The 22057-nt window shown below is 37.8% G+C and overlaps 1 protein-coding gene across 5 annotated transcripts in view; it reads left to right on the top strand.

The window, feature by feature from the left end:
• The window catches only part of Dyrk1a (dual specificity tyrosine phosphorylation regulated kinase 1A), a 130443-nt gene that overhangs the window by 80774 nt on the left and 27612 nt on the right, over window positions 1-22057 (top strand). For 4 of the 5 annotated variants that reach the window (XR_016538165.1, XR_016538166.1, XM_090349285.1 and 1 more), the window contains exons 3-6: window positions 8359-8555; window positions 12272-12391; window positions 14400-14588; window positions 20162-20309. Coding sequence is in view for 3 of the 5 variants with exons in the window: in XM_090349285.1 (XP_090205411.1) it covers window positions 8359-8555; window positions 12272-12391; window positions 14400-14588; window positions 20162-20309 (654 nt within the window). In the remaining 2 variants the exon portion in view is untranslated. The remainder of the gene's footprint in view (window positions 1-8358; window positions 8556-12271; window positions 12392-14399; window positions 14589-20161; window positions 20310-22057) is intronic. The other variant, XM_090349298.1, reaches the window with a different exon arrangement.

Consider the following 22057-nt stretch of genomic DNA (forward strand, 5'->3'; position numbering starts at 1 on the left):
TGGTTTCACCCTATGTGGTTGTATATTTTAGTTATTTATCAGTTCCGCTAGGTCAGTTATCTGTTGAATAAATAGTGTTATAGTAATCCTCTGCTAGAATGTCATTTAGGTTTTGATTTTCCTGTAGCCTTTTGTTTTGTATTAAGATTCTGATAGTGCCAGAAAGGAACGTTTGAGCGGTTTTGCCCTGGATTCTGCAAATCCAGGAGACATCCTGTCCTGCTTCTCTCAGAGCTATCCAGTGTGACTTTCACAGGGAATGAATTTGTTCTCTCAAGGGTGGGAGGTTAAGTGTGTTAAATAAAAATGTATTTACAAAGGCTTGGTAGCCTTAGGACTACTTCCCAGTTCAGCCAACAAGAATCATGTATTACTGTCATGAAAATAAACTATTTTAATTGAGTTTATTACAAATGTATTTGTAAGCATTTTATACAAGTGACCACTTTCTGTTGCTATCTTAGATTAGTTGTTTTCTAATAAAATATTTTCAATTTTTCAAAAGTTTTGTTGCAATTATTTTAAACCAGCTATCTAGTTAACCATACTTAAAGAATGTCTCATTTGTGCTGGCATTGCTAATTATTGTCATGAATAACAGGTTTACTTATCTGTGGTCTTTATGTACTATGCCTATGCCATCTGTTAGGCAGCAAATACTTAGAAACCTCTCCCTTGTCCTGGACTGTTGTAACTAGGATGCTGACAGAAGGTTGAGGGGCTAGGTACTGGGGTGGGGTTGTTAGGGGTGTTTACGTTAATCCACCAATTGTCCAATTTGAAGAACAACCATCTTTGTGTATATGTGTGTTTTTAAGCAAGTAGCTAGACATCATCTTTTCAAAGGTTTAATCTTTTCTCAGATTTCTTCCTGAAACATAATCTTTTATCTGTCTTTTGTTTTCATGTCTCTCCTTTCTTGCTTTTTGGGAAAAGCTATTTAGATGAAGTTCATTCATTACTGGGCTAGGGCTGGGAGTTTGGCCTAGTGGTTAAAGTGTTTGCCTAACATACATGAAGACCCGGGTTCGATTCCTCGGCACCACATACATAGAAAAAAGCCGGAAGTGGTGCTGAGGCTCAGGTGGTAGAGCTCTAGCCTTAAGAAAGTCAGGACAGTGCTCAGGCCCTGAGCTCAAGCCCAGAACTGGCAAAAAAAAATTAAATAAATAAATAAAATAAAATTATGGGCTATAATGAGAAATATCAAGTTTTTCTCCACTTGATATGTTTGTTACTGCTAATAACCCATAAAATATAAGTGGTATTATCTGCTTTGGGTATTTTTACTTTAAAAATACTTTTTAGCTTCAGAATATTGGGAAAAATATACATTTATCCATGTTGTTTGCTGTACTGTAAACAGTCTAGTAATGTTCTTTTTGAAGTTCATCTTTAGGCTTTGTCAGAAGTTAGTATGTCAAACTCTTAATTCAGGAGAGAGGAGCTAGGATCTCATTTGTAACATCCAGCAGCTATATCTTGGGTCATTGTTTTTATCTTTTCTGTGTTCTGTATCTGTTACTAAAAATTATTGTTGGCTCCCTGTAATTTGGTTTGCTTTTGTAATTAAGAGTTAAGAGGCCCATTTATTATATGATAAATAAGATTTTATGTGATTGTAGTTTCTAGGATAATACAGTGTGTCAAAAATGCATGCATTTGTCTACTAGTAAAGTGTCAAGACTATTCATGGTGGTTCTTGAAAACAGTTAATATTCTGTTTTACCTCCTGCTTATCCTGGATCTTATGAGGTGCATGTCTAAGTTACACTGTCCTGTTCTACTTTCCTGTGTTTGCCCTCTACTTCATATCTATCAAAAAATTCCACAAATGCTGCCTTTGCCTTTTAAACCCTCCATTGTCTTGTCTTCTCATGAGCCATGGCCCCAGTCCTTTTTCTTTTTCTATCTTTCTTTTTTTTTTTTTTTTTTTTCATTTTCATTTTGGCCTTTAATTATTTATCAGGTAGCTTATTGGGCTCCTTCCTAGGATAGCCTCAGACCACAGTCCTCACCTTTTGAGTAGCTCAGATTGTATATACTACCATGCCTGGCTTATTCTTTAGAGATATGCTATTGCTACCATTCTAGCTGGCCTTGAACTACAATCCTGTCTTTCCTCTCTTGTGCCCTTGCTCTCATTAAACTGGCATCAAACTTGCCATCCTTCCCATTTTGGCCTCCAAGTGCTGAGATGATAATTGTATATCCCTGTATCTGGATCTCCATTGTTTTTTTTTTTTTTTTTTTTTTTTTTTTGCCAGTCCTGGGCTTGAGCTCAGGGCATGAGCGCTGTCCTTGGACTTTCTCAAGGCTAGAGCTCTACCACTTGAGCCTCAGCACCACTTCTGGCTTTTTCTATGTATGTGGTACCGAGGAATCGAACCCGAGTCTTCATGCATGCTAGGCAAGCACTTTAACCACTAGGCCAAACTCCCGGCCCATACATTGTTTTTCAAAAAGCAATTTGGTGTCATTTTTTTGTGTGACTGTGACTCTTAGTTTCTATGCTTCTGTGGATTTTTTTTATTTATACATTTATTTTTATTTATTTATTTTTTTATTGTAATTAGTAAAAGGATTACATGATATTCACCAGATAGAAGGTGCATTAATTCACATACATTGATACCCTTTCACATGTCTTGGTACCCATTACCCTCCCCCCCACACTCCCCACCCGTCTTGGTTTTTAAGTGGGGAAGAGGAGTGGATCTGAAGTTTGAACTTTTGGGGCCTTATACTTGGTAGGCGATCACTCTATGGCTTAAGCCAGATGTGTCCCCAGCTCTTGGGAACATTTTTTTTTTTTTTTTTTTTGCCAGTCCTGGGCTTGGGCTCAGGGCCTGAGCACTGTCCTTGGACTTTGTCCAGGCTTAGCACTCTACCACTTGAGCCTCAGCACCACTTCCAGCTTTTTTCTATGTATGTGGTACTGAGGAATCGAACCCGGGCCTGAAAAATTACTTTGCCTTCATTTTTGAAAGTTATTTTTGCTGGATGTAGAATTGTAGGCCAAAGATCTTTTTCTTTGATCATTTTAAAAATGTTTTATTTTCTTATAGTAAATGTGTGATTTCTGAAGAGAAGTCAGTGGGTTCTGTTGATTCGCAAAATGCTCTGGCTGCTTCTTTTCATTAATTCTCTTACTTCAGTCTGTAAGTAGATTTTCTTCCCCACCTTAGTACAAGTCACATGTTTTGTACTATAAGTCCTAATAAAATTTGAATTTGGAGCTTGTTGTCTCCTACTAGGCCCATTTGCTTGTTAGTCATCCTCATCCTTGGAAGCTTGTTTCCATCTCTTTTTTTGTCGGTCATGGGACTTAAACTCTGGACCTGGGAGTTGTCCCTGAGTTCTTCAGCTCAAGGCTACCACCCTACCCCATGAGCCACAGTGCCACTTCTGGGTTTCTGGTGGTTAATTGGAGATAAGAGTCTCATGGACTTTTTGTGTATGTATGTGCCGGTTCTGGGGCTTGAACTCAGCACTGAGCCTGAGTACTGTACTTGGGTTTCCTCAAGGCTGGAGCTCTAACACTTGAGCCACAGCAGCACTTCTGGGTTTTTTTCCCCCTCTTGTGTATATGGTACTGAGGAATAGAACCCAGGTCTTTGTGCATGCTAGGCAAGCATTCTACCACTAGGCTAGTTTTCCTGGCCTATCTCATGGACTTTCTAGTGTCCAGGCTGGTTTTGAACCTCAATCCTCAGATTTCAGCTTCCTGAGTAGGTAGGATTACAAGCATGATTCCAGGCCTGCACCTGGAAATCAAACTTTCTAGGGGTCTGCCTTTCTACTACTACCACGCTTCCTGATTGAATACTTGGCCTGTGTGTGAGTTCTTCAGTCCTTACTCTCCTTCAGCTTCTTCCTGCCTCCTTTTCCTCATAGGCCAAAAATTCCTGATGGATTCAGTTTACTCTTTCACTGAACAAATGTTTGAGTGCAGGTCAAATGCTGGGCCCAGGCACTGTTGTTGGTGCTAGTGGCGAACTGAATAGAACTTCCTGGTAGGCCTACCTTCAGTCATCTTTGGTCTCATGTATCTATTTCCAGTCATCAGAGTTGTCTGTTCCTTTAACATTTGTCTCCAATTCTCATGTGTCTTGTTGCTAGGACTTCTAATCATATATATCATAATCCTCTCCATTTTTTAGAAGATTTGATCTCACAACCTTAGATTTATAGTAGTTTCTATACTTGGGCGCTGTGACTTTAACTTTCTTGAATTATTTCCATATTTTCCATCTCCTGTTTTGTTCTTAGGTTTAGCTATTTCTCTTGAAAGCATAATGTAGGATTAAGGGAATGGTCTCTTACCAACCTACCAACAACTGAAATTCAAGATAGCTGACTAGTATATATTCAGACTTATAACCTCCAAATGAGTCTTAGATCTGAGATAAATGGCTGGTTTGTGCTTCTTATTTTTACTCAGCATCTCCCAAGCAATCGAAAATTTCTTCTGGGTCCATTGTATTGTTCAACTGAAGTCTCAGTCGTAGAGATGTGTTGATGAAATCTTTCTCTTTCAGCCTCTCCATTCTCTACCAGTAGCATACTTCATACTAGGACATAGTAAGTTGATTGCATTGAGAAAACCATTTCAGTCTTTGTTACTTATTTTTTGGCCCAGCCCCAGGCTTGTAGGGCCTGGGTGTTGTCCCCGAGCTCCTTTTGGTCCACCACTTGGGCCACCGCACTACGTTTACTTTTTCTGATAAGAGCTTCACAGACTTTCCTACTAGGGCTGGCTTTGAACCACAATCCTAAGATTTCAGCCTCCTAAGTAGCTAAGAATATATAGGTATGAGCCACGGGTGCCCAGCTACAACATAATTTTTTAAACATTTTTTATTAAAGAATTTATTAACATTGATTTTTACATCATATTTCAAATGACATGTTTTTTTTTTTTATAAATTTTTACCAACCAAACATAAGTTACCCATATACTTCAGAAGGATAAACAAAATACAAGTAGGTTTCCTCATGCATACTTTTCTCTTAACATGCCTTTTGTGCTGTGTGACAGCAGTTTTAATTACCATTTTGGAATTCATCTCCAAATAATGATTTTGAACGTAGTTTTGAATTGAATTTTATAAGTTCATCTGAAATTGTAACCTTGACAATCTCACATTCATTGTGATTCATTCTTAGACTAATATAGCTAATTGTGAATTTAGCTGAATAAATATTATAATTCTGTGGTAGCTATCAGTTTTATAGCAAAGTAACAATGTCATATGACTTGGCCTAGCGCTTTATTATCATCCCTCTGTCAACAGAAACTAAATTCTTCTAAGATTTGAATTGAAATGAAAGGTAGAAACTTAGAAAGAACGAATATATTCTTAGTTATAGAATCAGATTGTATAGAAATACCCATATTAGTTGCTTTGTCCTCTTCAGGTCCTATCATAAACGAAGAATGAGTAAATACATATTGGCATTATGAGAGGAATGTAATTCATGTTGATTTTGGAGTTTCATACATAGCAATTGAACTAAGAAGGGAGACAGTGAATATGTGTCATGTGTGTTTATTTTCCCCCACGTCCATATTAGGGAACAGAATAGGCAATACATTTTTCAATTTCACTGAAAAAGTAATCAGTTATGATAAATAGTATAATAGGTATCTTAAAATATTTCAGAAGTGAGAAACATAGTTATGCTTGTTTTTTTTTTGTTGGTCCACATTCACAGATTACCCATAGCAAACTTTTTTTAAAAGAATTTATTAACGTTGATTTTTACATCATATTTTAAATGACAAGTTTAACATACAAGTTGTTCAAGGAGGGCACATAGCAAACTTTTAAAACAGCATATATTATCTAATATTATTCGTATACATGAAGATATAGTTAGTCTTTAAATACAAACACAAAAAAAGGTAGATGTGGACTTATGCCTATAATTCCATCTAAGCAAGAGATAGAGATTTGGGAGGATTTTAATTCCTGATTGTGGTTCCAGGTAAAGGGTAAGAAAGCTGAAAATGGTGCTGTGGCTCAAGTGGTCCGTGAGCTGAAGAGCTCAGGGACAATGGCCCCGAGTCAGAGTTCAAACTCTACAACCCATTTTGGTTGCAGGCCAGATTAGGCAGAAAAGTTCATCAGACTCTCATCTTCAAAATTAACATCCAGAAGCTGGGCTGGAGACATGCATGGTTAAATGGTAGTAGAGTATCACCCCAGTAAGTAAGCTTGAGTGAACATGAGACCCTGAGTTCAAACCCTAATATGGGAGAGAAGAGATTAAATTCAGCAAAAAGTAAGAAAAGAATATAAAACAAAGCTGGGGACCAGTGGCTCACACCTATAATTTTAGCTACTCAGAAGGCTGAGAGCTGAGGGTCATGGTTCATACCTAGCCTGGGCATGAAAGTCTGTGAGACTCATGTCTCCACTTAGCCATCAGAACACTGGAAGTGGTGCTATGGCTCAAAGGGGTAGAGTGCTAGTCTTGAGCAAAAAGAACTCAGGCCCAGAGGTCAAGCCCCACGATCAGCCAAACGAACAGACAGACAAAAAAAGAATATGAAACAGTGGAACATGGAGAAAAATTCTTAATGTTGATTGTAAATAAAACAAAACAACAAACAGCATTGTTTCTATGACGAGCCCTAGGGCCAGCAGCAAGCCTAGTACTGGTGTGCTTGCCTAGCATGCATGAAGCCCTGGGTTTGATTCCTCAGTACTACATACTCAGGAAAAGCTGTGTACTTTTCATTGATGTTCAAGGTTCTTTTACTTAATCATTTAATGTAGGTCAGTTAACAACACGTATGTTGGAGAGAGAAGCTAAGACCAGAAAGCAGTGCCAAGAGCAAGTGATGATTTAGGTTAAGTAAGACTGGAAGACTTGAGACTTATGCTTTAGACAGATCACTATCCATCTTTGGAAAACAAAGCAAACTGGGAGAAAGTGAGGGCCAGGGGGATACTGTTCAAAAAGAAGTATACTCAGTACCTGACTTATGTAACTCTAATCCCTAATCCCTCTGTATATTACCTTTACAATAAAAAACTTATGAATAAAGAGAAAGAACTGTTAAGAATCTATTTTGGTAATTTTAAATGAGTTGTAACAAATAAAAGAAGTTGTACTGAAGTGCAGTGCCCTTGGAGATACGTGTCTGTTTGTATGAGCGAGGCTGTAGGATAGATGGGTTACTCTGTGTGATTCCCAGAGGTTTGCTTCTGCTTGCGTGAATGAGAAATGATGTCACTAACTATGGGAGAATCTTGAAGTAATCATTTTAAGTCTTGAGGGACTTCAGCTTTGGTGCCTTCGTTTCCTTAATCTTGTCAGCACTTAGTTGTTGTCCCTGTATATTCAGGGTACCTTCAGTTTCCCTGATAATTGCTAGTGCTGTTCTGAATACTTTCACAATAACCTTTTCCTTTCCTAATAACCTGATTAGGAAACTTGATATTGTTATCACTGTAAGAAATAGAGCTGGGATTTCAAACCCTGCTGCTTGGTGGGGAGTTTTCACCCCTTGTGATGAGATCAGCTATACTTGTGGGGGCCTGAAATAGTAGATTCGGTACCAGGAAAAAGTGTCCTGGTACTAGTTGGAGCAGCTAGTTCGTTCAGATGGAGCATTAAGTGTTTGGGCTCTAGCATTTGCTGACGACCTTTTTGTATGTTGCTTCTTGGCTCTAGTTTGTGATTACAGGTTTTTCTGGATACATGGAGAAAAGTTTCATTTTGTAAGCTTATCAGTAGATGACAAGGTTTAATCTATTTCTGCCCTGCACATACCATAATTATTGTCCTCCTCTGCTTGTGGGATGGTTATTGATAGCTTTTTTTTCTTTTTGGTTAGCTTACCATTTCTTAGTTATCTTAGCACTTTTGAACAAAGTTTAATTCTGCCTGTGTGTACTTGTTTTCCTCTTCATATGTTCAACTCTTAACTTCTGTCAGTGGTGAAGACATATCCCTGGGATGTGTTTGCCACACATATGGAAAGACGTAAAGCAGCGCTATTCTTGAGTTGTTTTGTGAAGAGCAGATGTATTGACAAGGCTCTTCGAGAATTCAGACTATAACTTGAGGTTCTCATCAATGGATAAAAACTTCATTTGTGAAAATAGCTTTTAAAGGTTATTGCTGTTGTCTTACTCAAAGCTTTTTTTGATTTTTCTCAATAGATGTGCTCAGTCGTTATATCTTATACTATTTATTATATTGGGTGACAGATCTTGTTGGTTGTTATAAAAGTGTTAATATTATTGAATGTCCTAAAGGCCTTACATAAATGACTATTAGACACATCAAATGGTACAAACATTCAGACACGAATACTTATTTCTCTGCACTTACCTTGTACAGGAGGAGAGACTTCAGCATGCAAACCTTCATCTGTTCGGCTTGCACCGTCATTTTCATTCCATGCTGCTGGCCTTCAGATGGCTGGACAGATGCCCCATTCACATCAATACAGTGACCGTCGCCAGCCAAACATAAGTGACCAACAGGTTTCTGCATTATCATATTCTGACCAGATTCAGCAACCTCTAACCAACCAGGTAAGTTGACAAAGTATTAAAAATGAAGTTTATATGACAGTTTATTCCATGTTAGCCCAGTGTATACCTGGTAATCCTAGGTTTTGGGTAGGCATAGATATAAGGAGTCACGTTTGGGCAAGGTTAGACTGAGTCTAAAAAAATAAAAAAAAATAAAAAAACATAAACCAAAGGGCTGGGAGTGTGGCTCAGATGAGGCTTTGATTCAATACTCAAGCCAACTAAAAAAATAAAAAATAATAATAAAGTTGGGGGTGGAAGACAGTGGCACATACCTGTAGCCCTAGCTACTCAGGAGTCTGAGATCTGAGAGTTGAGGTTTGAAGCCAGCCAACATTGACTATTTGGTTAACTCTAGCAAAAGGCTAGAAATGGAGGTGTGGCTAATGTGGTAGAATAGTGCCAACCTTGGTCCAAGAACCTAGTGCCTAGTTCAAGTCCTGGAACCGGGGGAATAAAAAGTTGGAATATTAAATAATTGTTTGCATTTTAACATATTATATAATATTCTAGATAGACAAAGCATAAGATGTTTGTATTTTTAAATTTATTTTGTTCTTTGGAGGGGGGCAGTCCTGGGCCTTGAACTCAGGACCTGGGAACTGTCCTTGGGTTTTTTCAGGGCAGCGCTCTACCACTAGAGCCACAGCACCATTTTCCCACTTTTTCTGTGTAAGTGGTACTGAGAAATCGAACCCAGGGCTTCATTCATGCTAGGCAAGCACTCTACTACTACTAGGCCACACACCTGGACCCTTTATTGATATATTTTTTTAAAACAAAAACTAAACACTGTCTATTTGAATTGAAAGATACTCGGAAACATAACTATAGTGTCATATTTTTTGGGGAAGAGCCAGTCCATGGGACTTAAACCTAGGGCCCAGGGCCTAGGTTTTGTGCCTGAGCTTCTTTAGCTCAAGGCTTGTGCTCAACTACTTGAGCCATAGCTCTACTTCCAGCTTTTTCTTCTAAAGAAAAAATATACTCACATTATCCCTAATATTCAGATTAGAAATTCAGTACTTTTCCATAAAGTGGACAATGTAAAAAAAATAAGTGCTGATTTTTTTTTGCACACACATACCTGTACACATATCTGCACATACATTATATATTTTCTTACATTTGTACACTTAAATACCTTCCTGAACTAGCTGCATGCATTATTAGTTTGATTGGAAAACCTTTCTTTTTCTTTTCTTTTCTTTTTTTTTTTTGCCGGTCCTGGGCCATGAACTCAGGGCCTGAGCACTGTCCTTGGACTTTCTCAAGGCTAGAGCTCTACCACTTGAGCCTTAGCACCACTTCTGGCTTTTTTCTATGTATGTGGTACCAAGGAATCGAACCTGGGTCCTCATGCATGCTAGGCAAGAACTCTACCACTAGGCTAAACTCCAGGCCCTGGGAAACCTTTCTTATTGGCTGTATCATTTCTTTCCTGGCTGATGGGTACAGGTCACTGAACTTAGCTGCCCTTTTCAATGGCTTTGGGATTTTAGTTTCCTATTGTTTTCTTTGCTGTTTAATATACAAGTTTGGTGGCAATGGAGCATTTAATTGCTTTAGATTTTGTGAAGCCTTACATTGAGTATGTACTCCATCAGATCTAAAAAAGGCCTGTTGGATAAATTATCTTCATGACAAAAATGCCAGGGGTTAAATGTACAGAGAGAAAATAGGTTGAGCATTAGTGGCTCAAACCTGTAACACTAGCTACTCAGAAGGCTGAGAAATGGTGTAATCATAGGTCAAAGCAAGCTCGTGCAGAAAAGCGTAGGAGACGCATATCTGGGCATGGTGACGTGTACTTGTCATTCTAGCTCCCGAATGTGGTTTCCTGCCAGCCTGGGCAGAAAAGCCCCATAAGCCTTTTTATCAGTGGAAGAATCTGGGCTTGATAGGATGCATCTATTATGCTACCTATGACAGCGTAAAACTGACATTCCTGGACAGGTTACAAAAACCCCCTCTCAAATGTAACCAGTACAAGTAGGTGGCTTGTGGGCTTATGTCTTTAATCCTAGTTGCTCATGAGGCTGGCACCTGAGAAGGCTCCAAGCCAGCCTAGGAAGTCACATCCATAAGATTACCTCCGTTAATCAGCAAAATGCTGTATGTGGAGGGAGGTGTGACTCAAGAAGTAAAGCACCAATCACAAACTATAGAAATAAGTATATGAGCTTGACAGTCTTATTTAAGCCCTCATACTGTCAAAAAAAAAAAAACAAAACCAACAACAAAAAAATCCACCCACAAATATAAAAGGAGTCATAGCTTAGCATTAGAGCCGTAGAGCTCAAAAAACAATTTAACAAGCTGGGTGTGGTGGCTCATGCCTGTAATCCTAGCTACTCTGGAGACTTGAGATCTGAGGATCAAGGTTCAAAGCCAGCTGGTGCACTACAGAGCTGGAAGACCCTTATCTGTAATTAATCACTAGAAATCAGGAAGTGGGGCTGTAGCTCAAGGCTGGGGTGCGTAGTAGCCTTGATCTGAAGAGCTCAGGGACAGTGCTCATGCCCAGAGTTTAAGCTCCATGACCCTACCCTCCAAAAAGCAAAGAGAAGAAACCTGGTCTATAAACGTAAACTATATATACACTGTAAACATTTTTCATTCATTTAAATGCTTATATAGTTCACATAACTAATTGGCATGTTTATTGTACTATCTTCAATAAATTAAGTTCCTAGAGAACTTAGTTTTACCTAATGCTATTATTTTTTGAATAAAGCTAAACACACACACACACACACACACACACACACACACACACACACATATGGAAAATTATTACAGGTCTTCTTAGGATCTTCTAATAGTTACAATCACCAAGGGTATGTGTGATACCTGTCCCACCCTGTGTCTTGTTTGAAACTGTAAGGGAAAGAGCAATCAGAAGAGATATTAATTTATTCAATAATTCAATGAATTTACCATCTTGAAAATGTGTTTTTTAGAATTGGAATATGTATGCAGAGGAAATTTAACATTAATATTGGTAATTCTTCTGACTGAACACTGTAATCACTCCATTGTGCTTTACTACAGGGATGGTGATTAGTTCTTCTGCACAATTAGAACTCTTTTCCCTTTTTGTTTGTTTGATAATGTTTTTCTTTTTTTGGGTGGGGGGGCAGTCCTGGGACTTGAACTCAGGGCCTGAGCACTGTCCTTGGGATTTTTTCAAGGCTAGAGCTCTACCACTTGAGCCATAGCACCACTTTGGACTTTTTTCTATGTGTGTGGTACCAAGGAACCAAATCATAGTCTTCGTGCTTGCTAGGCGAGCAGTTGGCAGCACTGGGGCTCTGCTATAGCTTGTGTTTTGTTGTCATGGAGCCTTGAAATCCTGCTTTAGGAACTTGCAGATTTCCTTTGATGGCTGGATTTATCTTTGCCCACCTGCTTTCAACCTTACCTGACCTGATTTTCCTTCTGAGTAATTCAGTAGAATTTTCTTAATGGCTAATTGTATGGTTGAGAAGCCCTCTGGGTTAATGTCCTGTGTGTTTCCTGGACCTGTTTAGATTTGGGAGAATGGGATCAAAATCTTGTTTTCATTGGAATCCATGTGAAAAGTAACAAAAATAATTTGTAACCTGCTAATGTGGATGGCTTTTGTTAAAAAATACATATATTCAGGGTACAGAGAAGGGGATTGTGCATGAATGCAGTAGATTTAAAGTGCTAGTCTTCTCTGTCTATTTAAGGTGATGCCTGATGTTGTCATGTTACAGAGGCGGATGCCCCAAACCTTCCGCGACCCAGCTACCGCTCCCCTGAGAAAACTTTCTGTTGACTTGATCAAAACCTACAAGCATATTAATGAGGTAAGATGTCTGTCGTGGTAGTTGGGGGAGCTGAGTTACATGATCACTTTCTCATCTGTGCTACTATGGAGGTTGATATATGAATGATTTATAGATTGTATGATTATAAGCAAGTTGTGGATAACTTCTTTTCAGAATAGTATTTATAAAATATACTCCAAACAAGAGGACTAATAACTATAAAAACGAAGTCTACTTTATCTTATTCTTTGGCTTGAATTTGTTTGTATATAAATTGAATCTGTTTACTCTTGGTGATGTCCAGGATCTTTGAGATATTTTAGTACCATGTTGTAGTTGGCCTAGCTTACTTGGACTATTGATCTTTAAGTTTTTGTGCTTATCTTTTCATGGTAAGATATACAAAATACATTTTTAGTGAAATTAAATAAGACAAATAAAAGATAATATGTTGAATTACTTTTCTGATAGATTGGCATGTTGCCACTAGAAGTTATTTTTCTGTTGTGTTGCCTCTGTTTTGGCTTCATTGCCATTTGCTTCAGGCCTCACCTCCAGCTTCTTATATTATTATAGGCGAGCTTTTCTAGAGTAGAACAACTGCTTTCTTTCCTTTTTCAGTGAGAGTCCTGTATCCTTTCTTGTTTAAGGTTCATACTCCGCCAGTTTCAGAACCACTGACTAGAAAAGGTTTTTAGGTCTATTCAGGCTTTCAGCAGATTTTGTTTCCTGTCAATGTTACTATACACTGCTGTGATACAAAGATAAAGTTAGAATTCACTCTACCAGGAGTATTTTTTTTTCTTTTTTCGAGCTAGGAGTCATTTTAATAGCTGTACAGTACCTGCTCTCCACCTTTGGGCTGGTAGAAAACAGCCTTGAACTTCAGTGGGGCTGAGCTATTAAAGGTAAACACCACACACAGGTGGTGTGACATCACCATCTGATGCCCTAAAGTTAACAACCACAAGGATGAAACCACACGCAGGTTGGTTGAGTAGGTTAAGCATTTTTATAGAAACAAAATTTGGCAGCTAAGTCTTATATACATATTATATATTATGAACAGTGTGCCAGATTTGCTTGTGATTATCTGAAAAAGCATGTCTCTTTGTTACTGTTAGATTGAAGTAGCAAACCTTCATTTAATCTGTTAGGAGTGGTTTTATTAAAGCTTCCTACATATGCCTTGCCACCTTGTAAACTATAGCTTTACTGACATAACTGTATAGAATGTAAGTTAAAATGTCATTTACCAGTATTTAAAAAACAAAACAGTTTGTAATTACTTCAATGTTTAAAGCCTATAGGTGGTAGGGGATACAATGAATTTTGGTAGTTATTATGCAGTTAGACATTGAGTCTAGACAGTGGTGGCTGACAGTTTACTTAGGAGTCTGAGTTCAGGATATTGTGGCTTTAGATGAACTTGTGAACAAAAGTCTGATAGTGTCCCATGGCAAGAGAAGAAAGATGGGAATGATGGCTTGCTCCCTTCGCCGTGGCTGTAGCTGTGAGTTTAATACTGCTAATCATGAGCAAGAGCAAAACGCTGCCTCAAAAAAGATCTGGAGGCACAGCATACGGCAGAATGCCTGTATACCAAGCATGAGGCCTTGAGTTCACACCCTAGCACTATTTGTTTCATTTGACATTTGTTGATTTATTAGTGTAATTTGTCCAGATACTCCTAAGGTCTTTACTATTTCTCTGTATGTTACACCTTACTTAACACGCAACTTGAAATGGACCCTAAACTCTTAGAAAAGATGCATTGGACTTAATATTACCTGTGCATAAGATGTTCAACTGTGTAGTGAAATTATAAATATATATTACCATATTAACCTAGTTAACCAAGTGCCACCTGTAGAATAATCCTATATTTCATTTGTTGGAATTAAATGGAAAATTAAATTTCACTGGTTTCGTTGGAGAGCTTTTCTTCATATATCTACCCTTGTTACATGAGCACCCTCTTCCCATTCCTGTTTAGGTACAACTGTGATTTAAATTCTATAGTTAACATGGTATGTTTTTATTTCAGGTTTACTATGCAAAAAAGAAGCGAAGACACCAACAAGGCCAGGGAGACGATTCTAGTCACAAGAAGGAGCGGAAGGTTTACAATGATGGTTACGATGATGATAACTATGACTATATTGTAAAAAACGGAGAAAAGTGGATGGACCGTTACGAAATCGACTCCTTGATAGGCAAAGGTTCATTTGGACAGGTAATTTAATGGAAAATACTGAATTTTATTAAAGGAACTTCATAATTATATTGTTATATCTTTCCCTCATTAGCACATTTTTAATATTTATAATGTTCTAAACAGTGAATATCCTAGAATGAAGATAATTAAAAAATTCTCCAAAAATGGCAAGACGGCATCAGGTATAAAATGGAACAAAACTTTTTCTCCAACTTTTTAAAAGTTGGCTGTTAACCAATGCACTGGTTAATTTCAATTACGAATAGCTAACACTATTTTTCACCTAAGCTTTATAGTCTGTAGATGATTGCTTATTAATGTATGCTAGAGATGTTTAGCTTTTTGTCTGATCCAGTCTTTCTAAGGAGAAAGGATCATTTCTCAGTGGTGCAGTAGGCACCTAGTCACTTTTCAGGAGACTTGGACTCTCCCCTGAGGTCTCCAGTGTGGCATGTAGGCTTCAGAATGTCTTCCTTGAGGGTACCATATTGCTAATACTCAGGTTAGATAACAACATTGGACCTAGATTTTCCTTTAGCAATTGGTTCTTTTCTTTACCTTTCACTGTTCTTTATCTGAACACATTGTCCCTATCCTCTATTATAGAGAATAAAACCCTATAAAAGCTCGAGTTTCTTTGATCAAGAGTCTGCTTTCCCTACTCTTCCTTTTTCTTTTTCTTGATGCAGGGGTCCTGCTGTGTAGTTCAGACTCGCTTCAAGCTTGCTTCCTGCCCCCCAGCCTCCTGAGTGCTGGGGTTATTTATTACACACATACTCTTCTTTCCTCTGGCCATGTTTCCCTGGTTGTTAACACCCTGTCATCCCATCTCACAGACCCCAAGCTTCTATTTCAGGTGTGATTTACTTGTCAGTCTGGTAGGCCTTGTGCAGTCACTCAGATATTAATGAGCAGTCCAAATGTTTCTTTGACTTTTCAGTGATGAATACAGGAGTCAAGATGACTTTTACTTAATTTGGACTCATTTCCCTTTCTGTTTATTTTTGACAATACTTGGGTTTGAACTCCGGGCTCTCTATCACAAGGCAGGCATTTTACCTCTCGAGCCATGTCTACAGCCCCCTTTTGCTATATTATTTTCAAAGTAATCTTGCTACCCCAGCAGGCCTGCTGGTTGCTCCTGTTTGTAGTCCCCCCCCCCCCCTTTTTATTTCCTTTGCTCAAGGCTAGCTCTCTATCAGTTGAGTCATAGTGTCACCTCTGGCCTTTTCTGTGTATGTGGTACTGAGGAATCAAACCCAGGATGCATGCTAGGCAAAGCATTCTACCACTAGGCTATGCTCCCAGACCTCTCATGCCTCCCCACCCCTTAAAAAAAAAATATATATATATATATATAAAATTTTATTACTAAGATTATTTACAGAAGGGTTATCATTTTATAAATCAGATAATGAGTACTTCACTTTTTTCAGACATCTCTTCTTCCTCAACTTTACCTCAGTTTTTCCTTCCCATCTCTGCCTGCAGTGTAAGGTTCATTTTCTACATACTATATACAGAACCTCCCTCTCCCCCAACCAGAAAAAAGAGAAAACACAAATAACAACCAAACTTCACCTCCTCCCCCTCCCCCCGACCTGTGCCAGTCCTGGGGCTTGAACTCAGGGCCTGAGTGCTGTCATTGGTTGTCTGTTGCTTTACCACTTGAGCCATAGCTCCACTTCACTTCTTAGAGATAAGATTCTCATGGACTTTCCTGCCTGGCCTAAGGAAACTTCAGACTGTGATCCTCAGATGTCAGCTTCTAGAATAGCTAGGGTTACAAGTGTGAGCCACTAGCCCTTAGCCCTTAACCTTTTTTTTTTTTCCTAACTATAAAATCTGTATTTACTTCTGTTTACCTGACCTAAAAGAAGCAAAGTGTATTCTACTTTTTCACCTATGAGGAAAAATTCATCATGTGTTGAATTTAATTATGCTCTGGGCAAACATATTAGGCTATTAGCAGCCACAGATCTAAACTTAGGTAAATCTTAAGGTATTAAATATATTTTCATATATTAGCCAGTATATCCAAAGATCTCTGTAGCTTTGGTTTTGGTCTTCCAGATTCTAATGACCTGTGTGATTTCTGTTCCCCATGATTGGCCGGAACTTTCCCTTGGTCTAAAACTGCTTTTCTCCTGATAGCCAAGGCTTTCTGATTGGGTAGTCCTTTTTATATGAAGGCATTCTTGCTTTATCTGAACCAACTTCTGATTTTTATCTGATTCCTTTAAGAAAAGGCATTTTTACTGTTGGTGGGCGTATAAAATAGTACAACCATTCTTGACAGCAATCTGAAAGTTCTTTAAAAAACAAGAACAGAACACCTAGACATAGATCTTAATGACCCAGCTATACCACTCCTGGGCATACACCACAACATCACAAGCCAAGACACTATAAAGTGCGCCAGTAGTTCACACTATCATCCTAGCTATTCAGGAGGCTGAGATCTGAGGATTTCGGTTCAAAGCCAGCCTGAGCACAAAAGTCCATGAGACTCTTATCAAGTGGCACTGTTGCTTAAATGGTAGAGCACTAGCCTTGAGCTGAAGAGCTCAGGGACAGCGCTGAGGCCTAGAATTTAAGCCCCACTACCGACAAAAAGAAAACAACAACAGAAAGGTACTTTGTATCTGTGTTTAATGCTCACTGTTCACAATAGTGAATAGTCAAGAAAGAGTCCAGATGCTCTACAGAAAATGAGTAGATCAAAAAAATGTAATACTTATACACAATAGAATTTTACACAGCCCTTAGAAAGAATAATATTACATCATTTGAGGGAAATGGCTGGTCCTAGCACCAGTCTTGTTAAGTGAGGTAAGCCAAGCTCAGAGATACCAACAGTGCAAATTTTCTCTCATATTTGTAGGCTAAATCATGATAAATTATAGAGTACTCCACGCATTCATACACAGTGCCACCAAAGAAGAATACTCTTAGGGGAGGAACCCAAAGGCACATGCTTCTTTTGCCTCTGAACATACAAATAATATTCATCAAAATGAATTCCAGAAAAAGGAAGCAGTGTTTTTGTTGTTGTTATTTTTCCCCTTGTTCATTTTCTAATGTTGGTGGTGATGATGATGTTGATGATGTTGTTTATCTTTGCTTTTTGATGTTTTGTTGTTGTTGTTGTTCATTTATCTGTCTTTGGGGGCAAAAAAAGAAGGGAGAAAGGGTGAACAAATGAAGCAGTACTCATTACTTGACTTAGGAAACAGTAGCCCCTCTGTACATCACCATTATAATAACGTTTTTCTTTTTAAAAGGCATATCTGAAGTTCAGCTTTTATCTGCCCTATATTGTAAGGATTTTAGACAGCAAGTAGCATTAATATTTGAGCAATTGCTCTCAACAGTGATTTTTTTTTTTTTTTTTTGGCCAGTCCTGGGCTTGAGCTCAGGGCCTGAGCACTGTCCTTGGATTTCTCAAGGCTAGAGCTCAGCACCACTTTCAGCTTTTTTCTATGTATGTGGTACCGAGGAATCAAACCCGGGTCTTTGTGCATGCTAGGCAAGCACTCTACCACTAGGTCAAACTCCCTGCCCAACAGTGATTTTTTTTTTTTTTAAACTTCAGTTCTGTCCACCAGGAAAATTAATTAGGTTCTCTGGACCTGGTTGTCCCTGGGTTAGTCTTAAAGCTCATGTTCCCCCCCCCCTTCACCTTAGTTTTCTCATGGTTTATCCTTAGAGCGAGCTGTATAATATAGTATATTTGTGATGGACTCCTTTTCCCTAGGTCATACTGACAGTTTCCTCCCTGGGTGAGTGTGCAGTGTTCATCAGAGTAATTGTTGTCTTCCATATTGGCTTAACAAAATTTTCCCTGAACTCTATGCCAGATTTTTGTTAAATAGTAATTTTCCACTTATTTATCTAATGGTTTTCAGTCCTGATTGTGCTTTAGAATTTCTGGGGAGCTTTAAAAATGATTCTTGGGCTCTAAAACTCTATGGTAGTATTAATAAAGAATTGATAATTACTTTAGCACTTAACCAGCTATTTGTTAAGACAGTAAATACTTTATATTTTTTTATTGTCGGAATAATGTTAGCGGGGTCATAGTTACATTCGTCAGGTAGTAGGTGTATTACTTCTCACACATTGACACCTCTTCTCGTGTTTGTCCCCATTTCCCTCCCAAGACAGCAAATGCTTTAATAGGTGAAGTGACTGGGATCTAGGCACTGACTATTACTCTTGGTACACAGATGTTAGCATCATCGATGTTTCCAAAGGTAGCTTCTAATATAATAGCAACAGATAATGCCTTTTCAAACTTGCTGAAACCAGAGAATACTGCATTTTCTCATTCCAAGTTTGATTTTTGGCTGAGCCATTTATAATTTTTACTTAAATGCATTCAGTTTTGAGTGATTTAGATCTTGGAGCCTGCGTTCATTTTTTTTCATAATTCACCAGTTTTCAACCTGCAGTCAGAACCATTTAAAAATCTGTCTCGAAATGGTGACAAAAACATGAGAGGGGGTATCAGTGTATGAGAAGTAATACACCTACTACCTGACGAATGTAACTGTAATCCCTCTATACATTATCCCAACAATTAAAAAAAAAGCAAAAATCTGTCTCCATCCTCCAAATTTTTGAATATGTCAGGAAATGTAACAAGCTGTTAATGAATTGTTACTTGTAAAAAAAAAATGAAATGCTTGTCTCTGGTTAGTAGAAAGAGTTTTAGAACTATCATTCTCTTTTAATTGTGGCACTTGCCTAAGGATAAATACATATAAACTCATCTTTGTTTTTATATATATGAGACTATAAAGTCAGAAAGTCACTGCTTTCTGAGATGTATCAGAACATTTTATGTATTTTGTATGTATTCTTGGGTTTTAATCCAAGTTTTCTCGTCACATCAATAGTTGAGTAAGTTGTTTTACTAGTGAGAAAGTTAAAAAAAAGTCCCAAAGCACTTGTCAGGATTCCTAATTTTATTGCTGAAGAATATTCTAATCTTTGAGAAAGTTACTTCTTTTGAGGATAGTTATAAATATTACAAGAATTAAAAAAGAAAAAATGACCAGACACCATGTCTCACACATGTTTGTAATCTCATCTACCTGAGAGGTGTAAATTGAGAAGATTGTGGTAAACAGACACATCTAATCCCAACTGTGCAGTAAGTGCAGAGATGAGGACCACAGTCCAAGGCCAGTTGTGGCAAAGAGCATGAGAACATGTCTGAAAAATACCTAAAGTAAAAAGGTCTTGGACCATGGCTCAAGTGGTAGAATGCTTACAAGCATGAGACGGTGTTCAAGACCTCAGTACTGTACCATTCCTTTTCTCGCCCCTAAAGGAAATTTAAGATAACAGACAGAACCTTGAAAGAATGGATTTAAAATTCCCTGTAGTAAAATTGATGGCATATTGGATCAAAACAGGTAAGGTCTCTTCTGCCCATAGAGGTCAGCAAAATGATAGTGAAATGAAAATTAGCTTCTGTTGAAGAGACATGTAAAATTCCGAAACCATTGTTATATGTAATTGTTGTTACATGTAATTGTTGTTACATAAGAAATAGAAAGTTACGTATCTTTCTTCTATTTTAGGTTGTGAAAGCATATGATCGGGTGGAGCAAGAATGGGTTGCCATTAAAATAATCAAGAACAAGAAAGCATTTTTGAACCAAGCCCAGATTGAAGTTCGACTTCTTGAGCTCATGAACAAACATGACACTGAAATGAAATACTATATAGGTAAACCAACCTTTGTATGCCCAGTTCAGAAGAGAAATTTAAATTATTATTTAAGAATTCTGAATACATTGATTTTTTTTTTATCCTAAAATGATTGATTAAAGATTTATTTGGGGACAGGGAGTGTGGTCTAGTGGTGTAGAGTGCTGGCCTAGCATGCACGAAGCCCTGGGTTCGATTCCTCAGTATCACATACTCAGAATATGGTGGAACTGCTGCTGTGGTAGAGTTCTGTAGCCTTGAGCAAAAAATGTCCAAGGACAGTGCCCAGCACCTGAGTTCGAGCCCTAGGGCTGCCCACACCCACCCCCCCAAAGAAATTATTTTGAAGAGATTGGATTTATGCTACTTGGTTAGAAATCTGTAGGAATGGTTTATTTCACAGGATGTAAAATGAAAAACCTATGAAAACAATGCCTTTCTGAAAATTTCAACTTGTATATGCCATATTTGCTTTAATTAGTGTGTTGTCTTTCTGAAAACATTCTTGTGATAACTAGCATTTCTAACCAGCTCAGAAACTAGTTGTGTGATATAAGCTTTATCTACATTGCTAGTGGTTACATATGATTTTTGGAATGTTCAAACCATAATCTGGCTTCTCATGCTGTTTATCAATTTGCCAGCATTAGAAACCGCTAGACTTAGACTTATTGAACTCCTTTGTCATCCTAGTCACCATTCAACCAAATGGTTGGTTAGAGTCCTTAAGTGACAGATGGTTTATTTGAGAAGTAACATCAGCAGGTTCTTAGGGCTTTGGACTTAGGGTGGTAACTTTCTCTGCCTCCCTCAAAATTACAACCCACATAGTCTAAGTATTTTTAAGTTACTAGTAAGATGATGCGTAAAGTGTCTCATAACTAAGGTCCTATTTTCAGAAACCATAAAAAAGAAGTTGTATATTTGATAGTCCCATATTTAGGTGATTGAATCTAGTTTATTCTGATGAGGAAGTCTTAACATTGAAATGATCAAGCTCCTTTTCAAATTAATTTTTAAAATGTGGTACATTATATACAATTGTGAGATACAAACACATTGTTTATGCATACATTGTGTACTGGTGAAGTTACAATACACATCTTTCTTTAAACATTATCTGTGGTGAAAACATCTAAAATTTCTTGAAATAATATGCTGCATTATCATTTATAAGAAGTCAATCTGCTGTGCAATGGAACATTTGAACTTTCTATCATCCCTTTCCTGTCCCTCACTTTTATTTTCTCCTTTACCAGATAATCAGTTTATATAAATAGAAAAAAAATCTTAACCAACCCTCTTTTCTTTCTAAAATCCTGTTAAAAAGAGTGAATCAAATGTCTGTGTGTATTTGAGTTTTTGTTTCTGTTTTGTAACACACTTACTGCTCAATACATTGTAGTGCTCAGTGAATATGGAATATGGAATCCTGTGGTCAGGTGTGAATAGTAGATCTTCGTTGGAAGACCATTATAATCATAAAGCTTCTTAAAGGATTTTCCAAATCATATTTGTATTCTTACATCAGCTGTGTTTGGCTTTCATTTTGTGACTAGTGCTTAAGCAGGAGATTAAAACCTGAACAAATATGGATAGTCTCTTGTCATGCATTCCTTTTAAATATATACCTATGAAATGGGGTACATTCTTTCAGACAACCTTTAAGGATTCTTTTCATTATTTGTAGTGTTAAGTAATGACGTAAAAGCCATGTAGACTTTTCATTGACTTACTTACCCCAGCCTTAGTGCACTGGTGTGTTG

The sequence above is a fragment of the Megascapheus bottae genome, chromosome 1, assembly GCF_031878675.1.
Source record: "Megascapheus bottae isolate mThoBot1 chromosome 1, mThoBot2.hap1, whole genome shotgun sequence".
Lineage (NCBI taxonomy): Eukaryota > Metazoa > Chordata > Mammalia > Rodentia > Geomyidae > Megascapheus > Megascapheus bottae.